The sequence below is a fragment of the Sycon ciliatum genome, chromosome 1, assembly GCF_964019385.1.
Source record: "Sycon ciliatum chromosome 1, ocSycCili1.1, whole genome shotgun sequence".
In the NCBI taxonomy this organism is placed as follows: Eukaryota; Metazoa; Porifera; class Calcarea; order Leucosolenida; family Sycettidae; genus Sycon; species Sycon ciliatum.
The window spans coordinates 90,031,924-90,053,819 of record NC_088643.1 but is presented as its reverse complement, the minus strand read 5'-3'; the positions used below and the strand labels follow the sequence as shown (position 1 = coordinate 90,053,819).

The 21,896-nt window shown below is 45.1% G+C and overlaps 2 protein-coding genes across 2 annotated transcripts; one reads left to right on the top strand and one right to left on the bottom strand.

Moving 5' to 3' along the window:
• Nucleotides 1–66: 66 nt before the first annotated feature.
• Nucleotides 67–6,714, top strand: LOC135806350 (uncharacterized). The gene is made up of 6 exons (XM_065320520.1): nucleotides 67–402; nucleotides 2,609–2,695; nucleotides 3,438–3,490; nucleotides 3,936–3,988; nucleotides 5,312–5,372; nucleotides 5,670–6,714. Exons 1-6 carry the CDS (start codon nucleotides 286–288, stop codon nucleotides 5,806–5,808), a joined length of 510 nt encoding a protein of 169 aa, XP_065176592.1. The 5' UTR covers nucleotides 67–285; the 3' UTR covers nucleotides 5,809–6,714.
• On the bottom strand, nucleotides 6,186–21,579 carry LOC135806347 (sideroflexin-1-like). The gene is made up of 12 exons (XM_065320516.1): nucleotides 21,425–21,579; nucleotides 19,743–19,980; nucleotides 15,741–15,911; nucleotides 14,478–14,573; nucleotides 13,965–14,040; nucleotides 13,153–13,238; nucleotides 11,656–11,716; nucleotides 10,826–10,892; nucleotides 9,860–9,909; nucleotides 9,165–9,214; nucleotides 8,703–8,750; nucleotides 6,186–7,080 (listed from the first exon to the last, which is right to left on the bottom strand). The coding sequence occupies exons 2-12, from the start codon at nucleotides 19,967–19,969 to the stop codon at nucleotides 6,975–6,977; spliced, it is 1,038 nt and encodes a 345-aa protein (XP_065176588.1). The 5' UTR covers nucleotides 19,970–19,980; nucleotides 21,425–21,579; the 3' UTR covers nucleotides 6,186–6,974.
• Nucleotides 21,580–21,896: the final 317 nt, after the last annotated feature.

Genomic DNA, 21,896 nt, shown 5'->3' with positions numbered 1-21,896 from the left:
TGTTTCATTTTCAAACAAGGAGTACTAGTAGTAGATCTACGAGTCAAACCAAGAGTTCATAACCCTCTGAGTCTTGGTCAAACCTTTTTCAAATGAATCAAAACAACGTTACTATAAAACGTTGATCAAACGAACGGTGTTTGAAGAAAGCAGTACTGCCAGTAGTATCTTCATCAAGTCTTGTGTACTGAGTCTGTGATTGGCAAGAGGTCAAGGCTAGTTGGCAGTCGACTATCTTCCATTTGATTGCTACTTGTACTACTGGATTTCATTCCACGTGCAAACATGACCACCGAAGTCGTTTTATCCAGAGCTGAGAAATCGTTGGCTCAGCTGAAAAAGGAGATGGCTGTTCTTGAAGAAATGAGAAGAGTGGCTCGAGAAAGTCTAGCTTACCTGAAGGTAAGGAGTGCGTAGCCCAGCTGCTGTACGCGCTCAGTGTGACAGTGTACCTGTCGAGTGTTGCACCACACTTTATGATGGGGAAAGCTGTGACGTCTATCACGGTCTATGTGTGCGATATGAATGTCTGTATAGCTAGCATCAATATGATACTGAATAGGGGAGAGTGGTAGCAGCATAGCAAAAAGCAGTGACGGTGTCATCGTGGTGGGAGCTGGGATTCTATGGCACCGGTGACATGTGTGGAGTTATGCACCTTGTCTGTACTCTTAGTTATTCCTTTGGCTGTCCCCACAGGATAACGCGATTCCGCAGACGCGCATTTTTCCGCATTACCGTAAAAGCCCGTATTCACGCCCACCTGGTATAGCGCCCACTACCTGTGTACACGCCCAGGTGTCCAGTGTCAACACTCTTGTCCCGTTTTCTAGCCCAGCTCCGTGTAAACACCCATGGGCGAAAGCACAGGTCCAGTACACAGTGCAGTGCATGCACAGCTCCATGTGTATGTACGGTACTGTAGTATAACTTAGGCTGTGATCGTTTCGTCGAATCCGGATCAAGATCCAGATCCCACATCCACTGGATCCCTCAGAATCAACCAATTACATTTGGAACACACTGACGGCCTTAATGTACAGTGCACTGTGCTAAACCTGATCTGTACATACAGTTACGTTATGATATGAAAATCAGTCTGATTTCACTTATCCGAAATAACGCCGGGCCCACATTAGCGCCCAGGGGCGGGGCAGGCCCAAATTGACACCCATGTTCTGGACCTTCACTAACGTTTCCGCCCAGGGCCTTATTACGGGCTTTTTATGGTATTGGCTTTCATCCGCATTTTCGAGAAATTTTGCTTAAAACCCGCGTTATCCATGGGAATGTACAAGAAAATAGTACATGATGGTACAAATGTACTACAAAGCCGTACCCTCTCATGAGTTTGTATGACAAAGTTGTATACTTGCATGAAACTGTACGCTAAAGTTGGACCAATGGCAGATTATCCGTGCACATAAAGGACTGCATTATACTGCATAATTACCGCATAATAACTGGTTTTCGCCCGCATGCATGATTTATATAAAATGCGCATAATTTTAGGATTTTGTCTGCGGTATTCTGTGGTGACAGATTTGGGCTCAACCAATCCCATGGTAAGCACGGATCATGTAAACAGCACTACAGTCATGTACAGTTTAGTACAGTTTAGTACAGTTTAGTACTGGCGAGGCAGAATACTGGTAATCTATGCTAAATGTTCCAACCATGGCACAGTATAACATAACCCCAGTCCGTGGTATAATGTGGGACATACAGGACTGGATAGTTTCCGTTGTACTTGGACACTGCGCATAGTCATCCACGTGCATTGCTGCAGATCTGTTTTTTTCTGAATTGTTTGCCCTTGTTCATGTGCGAACAATTACTTTGAGATCTTGAAATGGTTTTAGACTGATCGAAATGACATAATGTGAGTCGCAGCTCAAGAAGATATTAGTTGCACACTCTTGCACACTTGCCACCCGTGGCAAACAGTTTCCTTGACACCGATGAAGTTTTTCCTTGATTTTGCCCATTTTTCCTTGATCTGCACAAACATTCGCAAATAGTACAGCATGTACGACAAAAACGTACTTGTTCAGCCGCTAGCTCAAGAGTTCTTGCTCGCTATAGAGCTTCGTTGTGGGCACAGCACTTGTAGCTGCTACAGTAGAGTCGCGCGCTGAAGAACGTGGAGCCCAAGAACGTCCAGCCTGAAATTCTAAGAACGCCACAGCCTAAAGCTAAGAACGGCGGTGTTGGTTTTCTGGCGGCTTGTGGGATACATAATATCATCCAGTACGGATTGTTTCTAAGAACGTGCTATAAGAACGCAGCCAGATTGCTGAAAAATAAGAACGTCCCAGGCTAACCCCTTGGAAACAACGTTCTTGGGCGCGCGACTCTACTGTATGCTCGCGAGCATTGAAAAACCGAAAATCCGGTAGATGTTATAACTTTTCCGGTATGCCGGGACGAGAGCGAGTTTTCCTGGATTTTCCCGGAAATTCCGGAAGGGTTGGCAAGTATGCTCTTGCTTAAGTACAAGTCCTACTGTTGGTCTTGTTTATTGCCCGCTAAGATCATGTAGGAGTATCAGTTCCACCACTCGCGGTGTAATATCATGCCAGTGTTTGTGGTGGTGCCCACTGCACAGCTTGAACGAGCTGCACTCGAGGAGGTGCTAGAGAGCAGAGATAGCCTAACGGGTGACGCGCATTTCGGTGAAGATACTACTGCTGAGGTAAACTTATTTCTTGTTTTGTTTGTTGAAATTACCAACGACTGGCACTGAGGAGACACTTATAGAATAGCAATGAATGATTGTGCACTCATTAGGTCGCATCCATACTAGTAGATATGTGTGTTTCTGGTCAGCAGGCTCAGAAACAGTGTAACCGGTTTGTCCTCTACATACATCTCCTTTGTGGATAGACCCTTGAGTATATAAACTACCAACTGTGTGCAGCCCTATGTGGGGTCCGCTGACTGTGAAACCTTTTGGTGCACACGGCATGTAAAATGAAAAGGTGTATAGCATGTGGCTGGGTCTTGGGGTCTGCTTACTTGCATTCAGATGGTTTTTCCCGGGATGATTTGCAGATGTCGTGTGTGACTACATGTAGTACAACTTTCATTCCGCATGGCTATGTATGGATCCGCCCTTTGAGTTAGGATGGCTGAGTTTCAACTCTGTAAAGGGAAACTCTCTGTCTTATGCTAAGCCTAACCTGAATTTGTTTGACACGTCCCCTATGCTCAGTGGCCATGTTCTGGGCAGAATCTAGTAGTTTAATAAATGCTTTTTGGATTCCGCCATCTGGAGGTGTATTCCAAAGGATCTTGGGTCACTGAATATAACTTACTCAGCACAGTTTGCATCTTTTTTTCCCCTATCCCATTCCTCTTGTCCTCTTTCTACTCGATTTATGCTCTGTTTGAAACCCGCTTCCGGTTATCTATGCTTTGTACTTCGTGTTTTGCAGGGTGGTGATAATGGTGATGAGCGTTTCGATCCGCTTCAGTTACTTGAGCTCACGTGAGTGGCTGGTCATTTGGATATCATTGAAGAAAAGGGCGCACCCCGTGTTTAGAACAATCGAAATTGGCTTTTCATTCTGATGGAACATAGCAATATTTGTCACATGCCCATACATGTATAAATCCTTACTTAGGAAAAGGGGTCTTCTTGTTGATGAAGCTATCCAGCCAACACTATCTAGCGACATTGACAGCAGCCTGATAGTGTGTTGGCTTAGCTTCAGTGAACCATCCAGGCTCCATTTAGCTGCTTGATGACTGTAATGATTTGGGCAATGTCAGTTTCGCTGTGTTTCAACTTTCTTTGATGCACCGGTATTTGAAGTGTGTAACATGGATAACATGACGTTTGGTCTAATTTGGCATTTTGGCAGTGAGCCATGTTCATTTTTTGGTAATTGCTTATTCTGTCGGTTCAACTATTTGTTCATTCTATCATGTAGAGCCCAAGATGGCGGTGGCACGGAAGACCTCAACGACTATTTCAAGCTCCCAGGTATGCCATGGTTCACGCACCTACAAAGAAACATGAGTGCATAGTATTTTAGGGGTATTGTACTAATTTTTCCCACTTGAGTCACTGCTGATACAAATGATGACTGTTTCACTCCTTTGCTGTGCGTTACAAGCGCCTGAATACCAAAGATACAGAGGCCAAAGTTCTTTTGTGCATAGTGTGCATAGTTCTTCAAACATACCGGTATCCTCAACCTTGGTTCTGTCCTCGATCGTATATACAGTTGTCCCTCTCTAATCCGGCACCTTTTGCAACAGCATTTTCTGCTGGATAAACAAGGGTGCTGGATTATCAAATCCTGCCCTCAAACCCGGCCCACATGTTAACATACATGTTTGTGTCGTACGTCAAAACGTAGGGATTTTCTGTGTCAATCCAAGTACTTTGTGGAATGCATGTCTTTAACATACACTTGCCGGGAATATTCTATGCACTGGCATAGGATACTCCCAAGTGTATGTTACATGCGTTGGGTATGTTACAATGGTCCCTGATAGTATGCGATGTCCAACTGCTGGATTAGAAAATTGAATTATGTACAGTTTGAGTGATTTGTTGCAGAAAATCGCTGCTGGAGGCAGAATTCAAGTGCCGGATTAAAGTGTAGAAAATGAACTGAAAAATCCGTTTTGACAGAAAGTGTGCTGGTTTGCAAGGGTGCTGGATAAACAAGTGCCGGATTAGAGAGGGACGACTGTACATGCATTCATTGTTTCGTCTCATCATCATGGAGCAGCTTATGCGAAGGCTAGCCAAGCTTGCTTGACGATGCCAACACGGAAAAGCCTATACATGTAATAAGAAGTAAAATAAATAGTGTGTAGCATGCCCTAGTTTGATCAGGCTAGACAGCCTAACCAACTCAGCCACCTAGTGTTTAAATGACAAATTCCGTGTGGAGCGACTGAACACACAAGCCAAGAATGATGAAGACAGGAAAGATTTATTCCACAAGTTTTACAGAATCAGATATATGTAGATGTAATTGTACTCCACTAGAAAACGGGACCACTCATCTCTTTTGGCATGCATGCGGTAGGCAGGAACCCTGCCGTCTTGCATCTGCTTACACGACACAGTGCTGGCCAAAGAAATCCAACCTCATGAATAAAGTAGTGCCGCTTTAAGAGTTCACAGACCAGTGTGCGTACAATTGTAGTGCTAGGGCTGCGTAGCGCCCGGCGCTATTTTATTCATGAGGGTGGATTTCTTTGGCCTTCACTGTAGTTCCGATTTAGTGCCACTGTTACTTGGTCTGTCGAATTGCAGTGTAAAATTGTGGGTCTTTCTCTTTTTCTGCAGATTCCTTTCAACATGTGAATACAAACATTCAGGCACCCGATGATGACCTGGGACCAGAAAGGTGAGAAGAAATCACATGTACTTTACAAGTACTATCTCTGATAAGCAGAAGCACTACTTGGGGCTCGTCCACGTGTTATGCATGTGCTCCATGACCGGATGAGGCATAGGTTTTATGTGCATTGTCCTTCCCGAGAGCGAGCCTGGCCTAAAAAATCAAACAAAATTACTGCATCGCCTCATCTTATGTATGCCTGTATGCGTGGTGTGCATATGTGTGTGTGTGTGTGTGTGTGTGTGTGTGTGTGTGTGTGTGTGTGTGTGTGTGTGTGTGTGTGTGTGTGTACCTGTGCTTTAGTGCCAGCAATATGGACAATGCTGATGTTGCTGGAGCTCTTGACGACTATACATTTGATGATGTCAGTAGCCTGCTAGATTTGCTCGGCGACTGTGGAAACGCTTCAAGTGGTTCGGAAGAGTTGCCATCTCCAACTTGACCATGATGTTCATGGCTGTAAATACCGGCCACCCATCCAAGGCCCGTGCTGTGCGCCTGTTTCCAGAAATCAAGTCCTGATGCCCAGTCGCCACCATAGCAGAGGAGCAGCAGAGGAAGCCCTGTCTGGGTTCAAAGTGTGAGAGTTCAAGACCCACACTTCCTCGTTCAGCCATCGCCATAGCAGCAGCAGCAGCAGAAGAATCGTAAACACTTGCACATTCATTGTGGGCGCGTGACCTGTGTCCGGTAACAGCTGCAGCGTGATGCAAGACACTCATTGCCAGTCCAAGGAACATGCTCCAAGTATGTGTGAAATCATCGGCTGCTACCAAACCGGCCCCCCGGTGCTAGCCTCACGCTCGCCACCACAGTATCTCAATTTGGATATTATGATTTTCAAATTAGAAGAAAAATATTGGAGTTACGACTTACTACCAGCAAGACCAGATGAGATCGCGAGGGTTACAATAAGTTATAACAATGTCGACAAGGACAGCAGAGTTGAAGGCCAACACCCAAAACACAATAATCCTAATAATTGGCAGAACAAGAGACGCAGACCTCCCATCGATCAGTCGCCATACATACAACGTATGAAGAAGGTTTTATGTAGTGAATTGATGAACAACAGCTGTCAACAAAAATTATAGTATGCCGGGTGCAGCACCCGATATTCAATAAGACTGTTTGTCTATGATGATTCTCATTCGCTTGCTCCTAGGTCTATGGACTGGTGGTGTACGAGTACACGCCTATACTGGGATGTGTTGTTTTATCAATTACAAAATTTAATAACGTGTGTTCCTATGCTGCTTCTGCTGCTGCTTCTAACAGCACATGGCTATTGTCCAGCATGATGCCATTACTTGTACTAGAATCACCATTGTATACACTGACAAGACAATGCAGAGCTGGGAACTGTTTGAGCAATAGTCTACAACATGGCGTCTGTGTCAACAAATGAACAGTCGTGTCCGATTTCTTGATACACGCAGCACATGCCTTCCGAAATAAGGATTATGAGGTCGATTGTGGCCAAGGTCTGACTGCAACCACAAACTGTCCACACACATACACAGGAAGCGACTGTGGCTGGTACATCATGCTAACTTGCACTGAGAAAATGGAGAACAGCCAAGCAGAGACGGCTTTTTCGTTGCTTCTTCACAGTCCCTTGTTGAAGAAGAGCTTGTCCTTTCCATTCATTCCTAGCTCCAAGCCACGTCGATATGCATCCACATCACCGGTGATTTGCTCTAGTCGAACAGAGCTGTAGTGCAAGACAAAACAAGACAAGACAAGAAAGCAAGGTTCCAGTGCATTCCCCTTCTGGCTCAAGTCAAGAATAAATTCCCACCAAAAGCAAGGAGCCCACCAAGGTCAAGTTGAATAAATAGAGAGGTTCCGGGGTACGATTTTCCGTGCCAAAATCCGTATGGGCGCTACGGATTTTTTCCAGGCGTGCTCCATACGATTTTTCGGCACGAGAATCCGTGTGGACTGGCTTTCATACGAACCATGCTTCGTATGGAGATTTTGCGTCATCGGGTGCAGAAAGATTTTTCGCGTACAAATTTGGTACGAGAAACATCGATTTTTCGCGGGAAGTTTTGATTTCGGTACAAATTTTCAAAATAAAAAGGCATAGCGCGGGAACGTGACGTGTTTGCGATCGTAACCTAGGCAATGACGGCAAACACATAAGTTCCGTACCCCGGAACTTTTCACTGCTCGAAAACGACGTATAAAAAATCCGTAGAGCCTCCACGGATTTTGGCACGAAAAATCGTACTCCGGAACCTCCCTAATGTCTGTATGAGAACATTACAGTCAGGGCATTTCTTGACCAGCTTAGACCATGGGCTATGGCAGTTCATATAGCGCTGAAATGGGAGAACCAGGGGTGACAATAATAGGGAGCTCAATCTTGCAGAGCTGCCAACCAACTGGGTCTGTTTTGCAAACTTATGATGTTGCGTATTTTACAGTGTTTTTCGGTACTACTGCCAATGTACATGTACTGCATGCCTTGTGCAGTGCTTGTGTTGTGTCTTTTTTACTCACACGCGTGCACACACACACGCACACGCGTGCACACACACACACACACACACACACACACACACATACATACAAGTATGCACGTCGGTGGCTGGACTGTTGGTACAAAAGATGGGTGACTTGCACTCACAACATTATTTTCGTGCAACATGTAGTCGTAGCACGGCATGCACTCGCTTTGGTACAAGGATATACTGAGCCATCTCTCAGCTTGTCCGTGCCATGTTTCTACATGTACTTACAGTCAAACCTCTTTACGACGAACACCAAGGGACCGACGGTATTTGTTCGCAATAACGGGAGACTCCGAGTTCTTCTTATCCATATGTCTTACCCAGTGATTACACAGTGATGAATCCCATAGCGCTTGGAATTCTAGTTCTTCTTAAGCGAAAGTTTGTCTTATCAGTGTTCTTCTTAACGAGGTTTCACTGTACTTGATTGATCTTTTCATTTTTCCGTACACTTTATTTCTGCACCTTGTCCTCACCCACTTACTGAAGTGTGGTGAGTGAGCCCATAGGTCGGATCATTTCAAAGTCCACACAGAGTTTGGGACTCAGAGTGATGTCAGCTGTTGGGCATTTCAATAACCAGTTCAATAGTCATCTTTTCAAGATTCCTTTCGAATCTCTCTCCCTCCTTCAGGGGGAGACCCACTTGATCAGTTCATGGCAGTGAGGAAGTACAAGTACGAGTACGCGTTTGTTGGCAAGCATGTGCAACTATGATCATGATTCGACCTTACCCCAAGGTCTGAGCATGTTCCCGGTTAGGCCCTAGCAATTATTTCCTGCCATGCAAAGGCCAGGTTCAGCGTGAATCACTCACCTCCGTTGTGGGAAGATGGCACAGCACAGTGGTGTGGTGAATGTCAGGCTAGCAAAAGGAATATTCCAAACATACAACCACAGATACAGAATGACCATGTATACATGCACACATACATGCAAGCACTGATGAATCATGACGATACAGTCAAATCTAGAACAAAACAATAGGTATTGTAGACGTACTTGTCAGTACTGGTTGCACGAATATGTACAGTACACTGTAGTTGATTCAACCATGGCAAAGCTGTAAGAAAATAGTAGCCAGCCACGTGTCTACCTTTACACTGCAAGCCAACCAGCCACCTGGAGCCCCAGGTAGAGTTCTGACAACTGTATCGCACACAACAAAAGCCGAGTACTGCTAATATGGAACAGTACACAGCTTTAGTTCATAGATGGGCAATTAGAAACGAGCCTCTGGAACGTCAAGAATCCAGACAACCAAGAAAGAATGACTTACCAGAATCCGACATAAAGGATTTGAATCGGAGCAAGAAGCCAAGGTGATTTCTGTCAGGATTTCACACATAAGACACATATTAAAACAATATTAACGTTATAGCTGGCTTCTCAAGCATGTTTCCGAAACTGCTGACGGGTAGAAATGAACTACACCTACACGTAGCACACACTGTATCAGAAAAGACATTCATTCATGTGGTACAGAGATGATAGCGCACAAGCTTGCAACCATACAGTAGTCTCCCACCCCACTGAGACGACACTGGGTCAGAAACTCATAAGAGAAGTGCAAGGTCAAGCTAGGCGCAATGATTGCAAACAAATTTTGGTTGGTGTGAGACTCAGTTGGACTGGAAACATGAATCAGGGACAACTCAAAGGTAAGCTCATAAGACAGTCATCTGGTTCTACCATTATACGCATTGCGCATGGTTAAGAACTCTCTCAACACCCAAGAGTTCGCTCAGCTGCAAACACCTTTTACTCTTCACTTCAGCCAAATTTCAGGGCCCTGGTGATTCATCATCAGGGTGATAAATTCATTTGGGTGTTGGGAGAGATCTTGCCTAAAGTTATAAATCTCTTTTGGGTGTCGAAGTCTGCAAACAACTCAACAACTACAACAACAACGTTACGTGAGAATAAAAGAGTTCAAACAACAACAACAAAAGAGTACACACTCCTATGATGTACCTTGATCATGGCTTTCTGCTCCATATATCTCATAAGGAACGGTGCCGTCACTGTAGGAAAGGACACAGACCAACACCGTACCAAAAACAGGACATATCTTGAAATTTCAATTCCTGTATTGGAAGAAGTGTACAAGAAGACAGGACACGTAAACCGACAGTAGCAAGACTCCAGGCCGGACCATAGTACAAGGCTGGCTACAACAGTACAAGATACCTAACGCACGGGGGTTTCTTCAGATAGTGATACGAGTCAATGATTTGCAGCTAGGGGTGTCATCGAGTAGTAGGGTACCCGTGCTACCCGTAATTAGAGCGGGTATTCGGGTAGCAGTTTGCTCCTGAGAAACCGATCGGGTAGTGGGAGTACGGTGTTTTCGCAAAGGTGCATGTAAAAAGCATGGCTATGTGCTTACTGTACACTTTCTATGTAGCGCAATTGCACACTCACATACAAACTATGTCAAAATACCCGATAGGGTACCCGTGCTACCCGGATAGAAATACCCGAACTCGTTACCCAGCCAAACCCCTACCCATTGCAGCCCTATTTACAGCTTTACAGGTACAGGTACATGGAACTGGTGTACTGGCATGTTGATTGCAGTGCTCCAAGCTACAGTCAGTTGCTGTGTTGTACGGTAGTCTTACAATTACCGGTACTATCAACAGTACGTAAACCCCGAGCATACAGTGCTGATCCGACAGTTAACATCGTTTACATGATGCAATGCTCCAAGCATGCATGATTTCCAAAGTCTGTACAAAAGTGTCAACTCATCGCACATGTTTGCTCGCATATGTTTGTACAGGACCGAGCAACGATGTATCTACCACTGGTCTAGGATACGTCTGAGAGTATGTGTACACCATGCATTGCACCACGAAATGAGTCAACTTCAATTGGGTTTAACTACTACACTAGTGCTACTGGGAGGACATAATTGCTGCAAAAGTCCAAACTCACACATTGGAGGCATTGCCATCGAGATTCTTGCCATAATGACTTGTGGAATAGCCTTGGTGGCAGCAACCTGTGATTGCCAAGACATCATACCAAAGAGAGAGAGAGAGAGAATATGTGACACACCATCTAATGATAACCACTGTAACGCTGATAGTGTTACACAGAGCCTACACAGTACACACCTACAGTGATGACAAGTGAAACATGAAAACAGATGCAATAAAAAGTAAAAACATGTGGCTCGGGCTGCGAGTTTTTAATTGCAACAGAAACTCACCGATGGATAAAGAGCAAAGTGATTTCGAATCCCAATTGCTGATACGGTGATCGCAATATTCATGATGCTTCACATCAGTCATGCTGATTGTTCATTTTGTCATATACATTATATGGAATTACTAGGGGTGAAAGTTGGCACTGAGATCCCGAGTTCGAGTACTCTGATTTTCTCCGATCGAATATTCGAGTATTCTTGATATCCTAAAAATCGCACACCAACCGCCTCAAAAATCACATGATACAACCTTGATTGAACCGATTGGCAGTTCTTTTCTCGGGTGTATTGGTTGGTGGATCATTTGGGCTCTCTCTACTCGTGCACAAATGTTCACCACACAGTCTGCACATCAATATCTGCTGACTGCTGCTCTGAAACTGCAGACTTCTGTGGTAAATGTATGTACCATGTATGAGCGAGTACTCTGATTTATTCCGAGTACGATTATATTCGAAAAATCCAAACGAGTATTCGAATATTCGGTATAATTGTTTCACCCCTAGGAATTACAAATCAACAGCATGTGTCACCACAGATGGGGTAGAGTGCGTACCTTTGACTTGCCAACAACTTGTCCATCGGCATTTACGACTTCGATTCCTTCCTGAAGCTCACTGGAGACACACACACACACACACACACACACACACACACACACACACACACACACACACATGCACACACACACACACACACACACACACACGCACACACAAACAAACGCAGAATTAGGACAATGAGATGTTCACTGCTAAGAGGCGACATTGCCATGCACAACCTCATTCACAAGACAGGGCGCACAAATAGGCTGAGAAGCAGAACACATACTCGTACACCTAATCTCACCGAAGATGTTCTGAGTAAGACAAGATTGCAAAAGATTGTCACAGTGAAATACACATTGGATTAATGTCAGAGACCACAATACAGAAATGTACGTGCATGTGGTATTCTGTATATCAGTAATACATGTACCAAGAGTATATGCTCCCAAGAGTGTGCAACTCCTGGTACCCCTTCTATGGGGTACGCCGACGGTGAAAACTCACATCACATGGTGTAGTGTCACAGTTGTACATTTCCAGCTCGTTTTTAGCGAGCAGCGGAGTAATACAACATTACTCTCTGACAGAAACTCACTGCGCGTACGCAAATCCCCAGCATGATCATGGCAGATACTCGGATTGCGCGCACGCTATCCTTCGTTTGTAAGTAGTACGAAACGTACCTGAGACACGTGATGTGAGCTTTCGCCGTCGGAGATCCCATATGCAGAGGTGCACACTCTTGGGAGGTTATATACTCTTGGTAATAGAGAGGTTTAGCACAACGAAATTCGTCTGAATTTTCGTTAGATTTTGAAGCCCGGGAACGAGTAACGAAACTTGCCACGAACTTCGGGACACACACTCGCGGAAAACATCAATCCAACGAAGTTTGGTCTGTCGACTTTTCGTACCGCGATCACATGAGAATTGTTCCTTTCCTTTCCTTTCGACATTTTTTTCTGAGGTTCTTGTTTTCACGACCAGAATGTCTGAGCTGAACTCAAATCCTGCAGTCTCTGCAGCTGCTGTTACCTCTGGTGATCAGGAGGGACGACGACTTACGTGGGATACGCAGATGGATCTCATGATGCTCCGCCTTGTGAGGCCGATGCCGAATTGTTTCTTGCGGAAATCACGCACGAAGGAAGAAGCAGCTCTGCTGCTTTCCCAGAGCGATGAGAGATTTGCTGGGCTGAAAAAGAAAGGGCTTGTGGATCGGTTTCATCTCCTGCTCAAGAAGCATACGAGTGATGAGGCCACCAGTTTACGAAAGTCGGGGAGTGACGAGGTTTACTATTTTTTTGGATTTCGCGGGGATTTCCGCGACATCCACGGTATCCACTAGCGACACCGAAGTTCGTGGCGAAAGCGTTAACGTTCTGCTAAACAAAAATTCAGCGAATTTCGGTCGGCTTTTTCGTACAGCGGCATAACGAAAATGAACAACGAATTTCGTTGTGCTAAACCTCTCCACTACCAATATCCAACTGCTAACAACTTACTCGATTCTCATTAGAGGAATGTTGACACTGTTGGCCGCACATACTGCCACAGCTGGGACAAACCGAACAGCCATTGGCGGTGCACGCTGTCAGGTGGGATTTACCAAAGACACGAGGTACACACAACAACACATGTAATCAGTAGGGCAAAACATACACAAAGGTGCACACGCACACCGCACACCACACACACACACACACACCCACACACACACACACACACACACACACACACACACACACCATGTACCATGTATACGCCCGTCGCAAGAGAAGCACGCAAATCTGCAAATGCACTGGATGTGCACCCACAGATTTTCTCTTTATAGCAACGACAGCGGATCTGATTCTGATTGAAACAGATCAAGACAAGCGCCAGATACACACACACACACACACACACACACACACACACACACACACACACACACACACTGTACTGTATTGACAGCTACCCTAACGGGTCACGCCGCCCTCCACCCAAGCATGGGTATGATGAGGGGCAGTGGCAACAAAAACAAAAACAGCAAGCAGAGAGAGATAGCAGGAGAAAGACAGCGATAGTAGTACATCTGGTGTGCGACGTATAGAAAAGAGAGATACACACACACACACACACACACACACACACACACACACACATATGCACCGGGTTAGTTGTAACGGCACAACTGTTAGCAGAAGTATGACAGCATTGAGGGGGTGGATTTGTTACTTGGTCTAACACATAAACCATCTTTGCACATCTGTTTGCCCGGTTCCAGGGAGTGCGTACATGTTGTGTACAAGGAGAAAGCTATTCATAGTCTTACCTTGGACAAGTAGTTGAAAAACAATGCTGTTGCTGTTGCTGTACCCGTTGCAGCACAATATGCAGTTGCAAGTTTTCTAAAAGAAACACAAGAAGGCCATTCGAAGGTGGACATAGTATATATAGATGAGAACTTGCCGACAAGAATTTACAAGTACGAAAACATCAATAGAGAGAGAGAGAGAGAGAGAGAGAGAGAGAGAGAGAGAGAGAGAGAGAGAGAGAGAGAGAGAGAGAGAGAGAGAGAGAGAGAGAGAGAGAGAGAGAGAGAGAGAGAGAGAGAGAGAGAGAGAGAGAGAGAGAGAGAGAGAGAGAGAGAGAGAGAGAGAGAGAGAGAGAGAGAGAGAGAGAGAGAGAGAGAGAGAGAGAGAGAGAGAGAGAGAGAGAGAGAGAGAGAGAGAGAGAGAGAGAGAGAGAGAGAGAGAGAGAGAGGAGAGAGAGAGAGAGAATGGGGGTACATGTGGTGATGAATGAGAGAAAATACAAGAGACCGGGTCAACTTCATTTCACTTACTGCGTGCTCATACTTTCTCCGTTCCGATTCGTGTAGTTCACCAGAGCATTAAATGTCTGGTTGGCCCATTGCCAGAACACAGTGGCTGGAATAGTCCTAAAGCAAACAACACAATAACACGGCATCAGCAGTGATCACCTACAACTACAGTCCATTTCAAAACTATAGACGCGTGAACTCATACGTACGAGCCGTATGTACTGTAGCGCACGACAGCCGTGAGTTTTGCATGAGTGTTTTCTGGTTTTCAGATGTGTTTTCAGGTTTTTCTTCGTCGCCGCGGGAAATACAAAAGATGCAAAACACGCAAAGTCGCAAATGAAAAGGTGTGAGGAAAGTCTCAAAAGAAATGAAAGTCTCAAATGAATCTTCTTCTTGCTTGCATTTTCTGAGTGCCTGACTGTAATGGCTTCCAAGGCCCGTAAGAATCTCAGTGATGCCGAGAAAGATATGATTAGTTGTGTTCATTGTTTCTTCGAACAAGAGCTGGATTTTGATTGACGCTTGAGTATCCAAAATCCTCGTCGTCGAACTCACCTTGCAACTGGCGTGAGTGAAACCACTGTCACTCGTTGTGTCAGGCGAAGGGAACAGGGAGGCTCAAATCAAATCAAAAAGAGGAAATATAATTATCATCTCTACTGTATTTCACCCAACAAGATCCCAAACATGCAGAAAAGAAGAGAAAAAAGGCAGGAGGCGTGATGGGATTCGAATGCCCCACACTTGTACTGGAAATCACGGATCGAAACCATACCACGAGGCTACCAGGACCCGTACAAAAATGCACCCGCGCGGCCGCGATGGTCTGGGCGCAGCACTGTCTCAGCAGGAGCAAAAATCCGAAACAAACTGGTCAAACCCTTAAAACAAACTGGTCAAACCCTTCAAAACAGAAATTACATGTAAAACTGGAAAACCTGGCCTAAAAATAAACTTCAATTGTAGCGAAAACAAAGTATATAGCCAGAATTGTGAAGCGATGCAGAGACGGAATCTGGAGAAAAAACTAAAAATATTTAAATAAATCCCATCGAATTTTGCAAAACACTACGCGTCTATAGTTTTGAAATGGACTGTAGGCTGAAAGCAGCAGGTGTTTCAGATTCGCATTCAACAATTCAATAGGAGCCTTGAACAACAGACCAGAGGCTGCAAGTAGCAACATCCAGCGATGCATGTAGTCCAGTGCTCCCCCCCCCCCCAAGAAGTCCACCAATGCTCTGCAATACAGCAGTTTTGGATTGGTTGAAAGGAACTTACTTGTAGAAGGTCAACATAGCTCCGGTGATGGCCATGTTGCAAGGTACTTGAGCCGACATACGGCCAAAGATCAACATCTTCTCGCCAGTGTCGGGATGATATGCTGAGTCATACAAGTGCTTAGCTCCCCACATCCTGTTCGCTGTCGTGCCAGCAGGAACCTGTCCTGATCTGAGCAGCAGCAACAACAGCGACAATCATGACAATCACAACAACAATGGCAAGAACAACAACACGAACACGAACACGAACAACAACAACAACAACAACAACAACAACAACAACAACAACAACAACAACAACAACAACACGAACAACACGAACAACAACACGAACACGAACAACAACAACAACAACAAAAACAACAACAAAAACAACAAAACGTGCACAGCTGGAAGTCATAATGTACAAGCAATCGCTATAATGGAGCAATCTTGGCTGACTGCAAGACAGCAAGCTGCGCAAAGGCCGATTCATACTTCATTTTTTGGCAAAAGGGAAGCGCAACACGACACGTTGAGTTTGTTATGTCGCGACCACCAAGCGCAGAAGCTGAGCCAAGGTCAACTTTCGGCAACACCAATGCGAGGCAATGGCGCATCACGCATCACCATGGAAAAATTGGGTATATTGCTAACCTAGTCATCTTGACTAGGGTCCCCGATTCTTCTGTTCATGTTACAAACTGCAAGCAGTGACTTTAGACTTGTTACATGTTTCTCTGCCATGTGTTCCTTTCTCCCATCCCTCGTGACACTCCACAACTCTGACCAGGGCCTGCTGGAGAGCCGGGTCAGCCGGGTCACGCGCCCGGCTGGGGAACTGCACGACCTGGCTGAACAGATAACACCGGGTCCAGTCTGACCCGGCTGAAAAATGTCTCAAACTGACTGGATTGGATTCCTAAAATACCGGTATTTTACAACTCGCAGACCCCATCTGTTGCAAATCTACAATATAGCGCAACCGTACACACTACAGTCTACAAGCGACAGAAACTCGGCTAGGGTCAACTGGGGTCAACTGGTTCGAGCGCGATCTGGCCAGTGGCGAGCAGGAAGTCAGGACATTCAAAGTCGATGGGGCAGGCAGTCAAAAGCGTAACTTTGGCTATAGCTTTTGACACAGTTGCAAGTTTTCAGCCGACTGGTGATTTGGACGATGGAGCCCGCAGCGAAGAGAAAAAGAACTCACGCTTTCCAAGACTCTTGGAAGAAAGGTCAACCCTGGCCGGACTACGACCATGCCAGTCCATCCATGTCATGCGCTTTGTGCAAGACGTATTTTCAAAAGAAGACGAGCGGCGGTGGATTTGGTCGCGATGCGTGGTTGAAAGGCAATAACTCACTGCTTCGAATTATCGACATGCTGCTCGGCTCCTGGGTGCTGCAGCCCCCCCAGTGCTCTATTAATATTATGTGAACATGTTCGTCCTGCTACTAGCACTAATTAGAAAGCAGAATTCCTTTTTTTCAAATTGTTAAATCAGAATCCAATGGAACTGCTTTGCATTCTTCACGTAATGTCGTTTACCTTCTACGTTTGCGGACTTTGATAGTTCGCCTTGTTCTCTAAAATTTCCGATTTCCGGTAATAAATTCGCCTTTCTGTTTCCTGCGTTTTGGTTGTTTTTCTGCCGGATGATCTGACCCGGCTTGACCCGGCTGGCCTGCATGCGCCAGGTACACTCTGACCGGGCTGTGTTGAATGTCTAGAGCAGGCCCTGCTGACCTCTTATTCAGTCTCTTAGGAGACTCCCTTTGATAGACAACCATTTGCCTGTGGAGAATCCTTGAAATAAAATGCCAAAGTCAATAATGTCAAAAGTGAAGTATGAATCGGCCTCCAAAATGGCTGGACATAATGTAACAGCCTGTACACGCATGTTTTGAGCAACACCAGTTGGCTTTATCCAAACAAATGATTGTATACGTGTATTGCCAAGGGAATACAACCCCCAATAGAACATAACCCCAAGAGTACAAAAACCCCAAGAGTACGAGGTCAATTGCTATTTCTGGACATTGTACATTTCTGGACATTTCGAGTAAAATAATTTTTCGTCGCGTGTAGAGTCAAGTCAGTCAGGTTGATGAAGTTTTTTCTTGTTGTAGTTGACAGCTGAGCTGTTGTAGTTTCTCCTCGTGTCGGTGCCTTGCTGATAGCCTTTTCTTGGGAGGCATTTCAACGAGTTTTGTGGTACTATGTCGCATGAGAATTTTGAATTTTGAGTAAAATAAGAAGTAATGGACGAATCGTTGGCTTCCCCATGTGCACTCCACTTCAGACGCTCTAGTCTTGGACCTGTTGGCTGGAAGTGTGAAGAGGCCAACTGCAGTCCACCAATAGAAAAAATAACAAAAATGATGCAGTATAGGATGCCTGTTGACGCTATTTTACTTTCATGTCCAGAATTCCATACACTGAAATTTAGGCCAAAAATTGGCCTGTCGAAAACATCCTGCTATAAGATCTCTGGGATCACAGCATGAGCAATTGTCACATATTTGGAAAGATGAAGGATTAGGCCATACAATAGATACAAAAAGATATGAAAAATGTAAAACACACAGCCAGTGGGCCTCTATTTTATTTTCATGTCCAGAAATTGCTATTCACCTCGTACATAACCATCAAAGTGTGTAACTCCCGCATACAGTGCTGTCCTGGCAGAATAGGGCTTGAAAGTGATGACGTCAAAAACGGCCAGGGAGTAGTAAGTTGACATCAGATTTCTATTTTGGATCCACTAAGGTGTGACTTTGCTATTGCCTCAGTATGTGGGTGCATAGCAACCCACTCATGTCGTACGCAGGGGTGACTTTTACTTCGCCACCAGTTGTAACCCCGCCCCCAGTAGCCAAATCAGTCAGTTTCACTGGCTACATCACCTTGCGGTGAGTAAGACGGCTTGAAATGTGCTTGGATCCATACAAAAACTGGATCCAAGTTGATCCAGTTTTTGAATTTTTGAAATTGTTGCTATGCTGTGACGTAGCACTTTCAAGCCCTATTTCAGTTGACGGCATTTTTAATGATGTAATGCGCGGTTTGCACGCATTATCAGACGCATCCTGGACCCGTGGTGGACCAATCCCTGTATGATCTTGTCTTAACTAGCGCAAAGCAACACGTGTGATGCATTGAATAACCAGTACAAATGTCGTAAATAACTCGCGCGTGGAGTATTGCATTATAAAAATGACGTCAACTGGAGATTTTGTCGGGACAGCACTATACAGGTACCTGTAGGTATGGAGTCTGCGACGGCAGAAATTCACATCACCTGACAAACCCGTAAACATTACTTGCACTCTAATATATGCACGATAACACGAGTAGATAACTGGAGTGTGCAACTACACAGCTGGTCCGGTCCATGGCGGAATTTTTTTTGTTGACGCCGCCTTTTTCAGAATCCACGACGCATGTCGTACAAAGCACGTGCAAAGCATGCAATGGGCACTGACTACCATCCCAAAAATTGTGTTTCTGCAGTTTCCAAAACAACAAGTTTTTATCTAAGATTGCTGTAGCATTTTATTGTACATGTACTCGTGTTGCAGGTTTAGTTAAACACTGCCAGGTTAAAGCGACCACAGACTCGTAGAACATACCTCATATGGCATGACTCGTAATCCCCAGTAAAGTTGACGTCAACAAAAAAATTCCGCTGTGGGCCAAACCAAGCGGAGTCGCACACTCTTGTTTTGTGCTTTTGATGACATCTACAGGGTTGTACTCAACCCTGCTTTGCGTACAACTCTCCGGTGGTCACTTTGAACGGTTTGCCAGCGTAACGTATTGAACCGTGCCATGCAATGTGCAACTCTGCCGTTGCAGCACTGGATAGAGGTTTACCATGACGGTAGAGGCTGCACAGGTAGTCAGTTTTACACACTCTTGGGGATTAAGATTCTGCTCTTGACACGATGCAGTGGCACACTCTTAGAGAGTATGCATGTACTGTTGGCACTATGCAGTGGTACACGTTTGACTTACTCATACTGCTTGACTAGTGTGCGTGCTTCCTCCAACTGTGATCCTGTTGCCAGAACGTTCAATGGGTTTGTGATAGTGATGAAGTGCCTGGCCCGGCCAGCATATGTCTCTTGGGACCATCGCGGCTTGGACAGATCTACTCCTAGGCTGGTGGCAGCGACCATACCATTTTCTATAATGGCACCAGCACTAACGCTGGACGCAACTCCATTCTTTCCTGTTGCCATCTTTATATTACCTGTGGAAGGATAGATACAAAGAAACACGTAAGATGTTCAAAGCGAATGTCCGGAACCTGCAAACATTCTGGTCCCCAAATCATGGGTACATGTATTTCGCGCCAGGATATCACAGTATAGCACAGCCATGCAAATTTCCCACCAGAGTAGTCACATGACCACACACAACTAGAGAAAAGTACTTTTGTCAGCATTCAGTAATCGACCCTGCATGGCCTGGTCAACCCTCTTCACGCACCCCTTTTTCCACCGTACAAACTTTCAACCTGGGTTGAAAATTCTGTTTTTTTTTAATTCTCTGCTTTTGACCCACTGGCTGTGCTAACTTGCTCACATTTGTAGCGTGATGTGGTATTTCCCTCAAGTCTTTGCCGATATACATGTACCGTAAAGTACCGCCAGAGCGCCCCGTCTCGCCAGAGCGCCCCACCTTGATTTTAGAGCCAGGGAAAGGAAAATCATACGGCAGAGTGCAACGAAGTTTGTACGGTGTGATAACCTTAGTGTACTAAGGTCACACTCAGCGGGGGGTTGTGTGAAGCTCGTATCCGCACAAAGGTCCGGATTGATTGCACAATGTGCAATATGTGTACACGGTTCGAGTCTGACTGGCATTATAATCGAATATACCGCCATGGCTTTAAAGGTGCGGATATACGGTAACTGTGGTTGCTGGAGCCACCACTACCAGATTTACTTGACCTCCGAATCTGATCAGACTCAGTGCGTGACTTCAGTCCAATAAGTGATCACTTGACCCATGTGTTTCCTTCACAAGTCTTCACAAGACGGTAGTGACCTTTAATGAACAACTGACCATGGTAAGAAACTGAAAGAAGCCCATGAAACTGATAGTGTTTTGCCTTCGTGATGGCCTGTTCCAATAAGTGGAATTATAATGAAGATCTTCCCCGTACAACGGGAAATTACATGTACTCCAAAACAACCCTTGCTCTGAAGTGAAATACAAGACCATACGTACGTACACTCAAATGCCTCTTATCCGGACGCCTCAGATACGGGCACGTCTCTCTACCGGGCACCTTTAGCTTGAGTTCCTATAGCACAAATGCTTCGAATTTGGGGGTTTTGAATTTTTTCCGTATTCGGAAGTGCTTATTTTTCACTGCCAACCTATGTAATGCACACATTTTTATCAATGGGTTTCTTTTGTATCCTGAACATGTGCAATACGTTCCAAATAAATTTTTCAAAAAGTGATATGATACATGGTAGATGAGTTATCCTGAGATACGGGCAAATCTGAGATACGGGCAGTGCCCGGTCCCAAGGTGCCCGGATAAGAGACGTCCGAGTGTACAGGACTATCGCAGATAGAAATGCGAAATACATGTGTTTCGCTAAGTACTAGTACTTCATTAAACTTCTTCCGAAAACAGCTCAACGGGTGGATACTTTACCACCGATCCAACGCTCTCATACCTTTCAGGTAGCGAACATGGATTACAAGAAGAGTTCACGAAGATCCACAGGCTGCCAGTACCCAGGAATACAAACTATTGTGCACAAGTACAACAAATGATTGAATTGAATTTGACGACTCGACTCCCTGCTTTTTATCATCTGTGCACGTTTATCATCTGTGCACGTTTGGGATAGCAATAGCATGTACATGTACCAGGGATCCCGGGAGTACTACTACTAGTACTACTCGGTACTCCCTGGCATAATCTGTCCCCGGGGAAAATCGCGGAAAAAATCCCAGAATTTGCGGTGTAATTATTTGCGGGTAAATAATTTTATACATGGCATTTGTGGTGAATTTGCGGTAGATATGCGGTGAATAATATTGATATGCGCATATATGTGGTCGTGTAGTGCAACAAAAAAGTTCTAAAACGCGGGACAATCGCGGAAAATGCGGTCTTTTAAAAAATCGCAAAAACCGCGGGGA

Coding starts and splice junctions, on each gene's coding strand:
- LOC135806350 (XM_065320520.1), top strand. CDS start 286: ATGACCACCGAAGTCGTTTTATCCAGAGCTGAGAAATCGTTGGCTCAG. Junction 403..2,608: donor AAAGTCTAGCTTACCTGAAG/GTAAGGAGTGCG, acceptor CCCACTGCACAG/CTTGAACGAGCTGCACTCGA. Junction 2,696..3,437: donor GTGAAGATACTACTGCTGAG/GTAAACTTATTT, acceptor CGTGTTTTGCAG/GGTGGTGATAATGGTGATGA.
- LOC135806347 (XM_065320516.1), bottom strand. CDS start 19,969: ATGGCAACAGGAAAGAATGGAGTTGCGTCCAGCGTTAGTGCTGGTGCC. Junction 15,912..19,742: donor ACACTAGTCAAGCAGTATGA/GTAAGTCAAACG, acceptor GCTGCTGCTCAG/ATCAGGACAGGTTCCTGCTG. Junction 10,893..11,655: donor AAGTTGTTGGCAAGTCAAAG/GTACGCACTCTA, acceptor TGGCAATCACAG/GTTGCTGCCACCAAGGCTAT.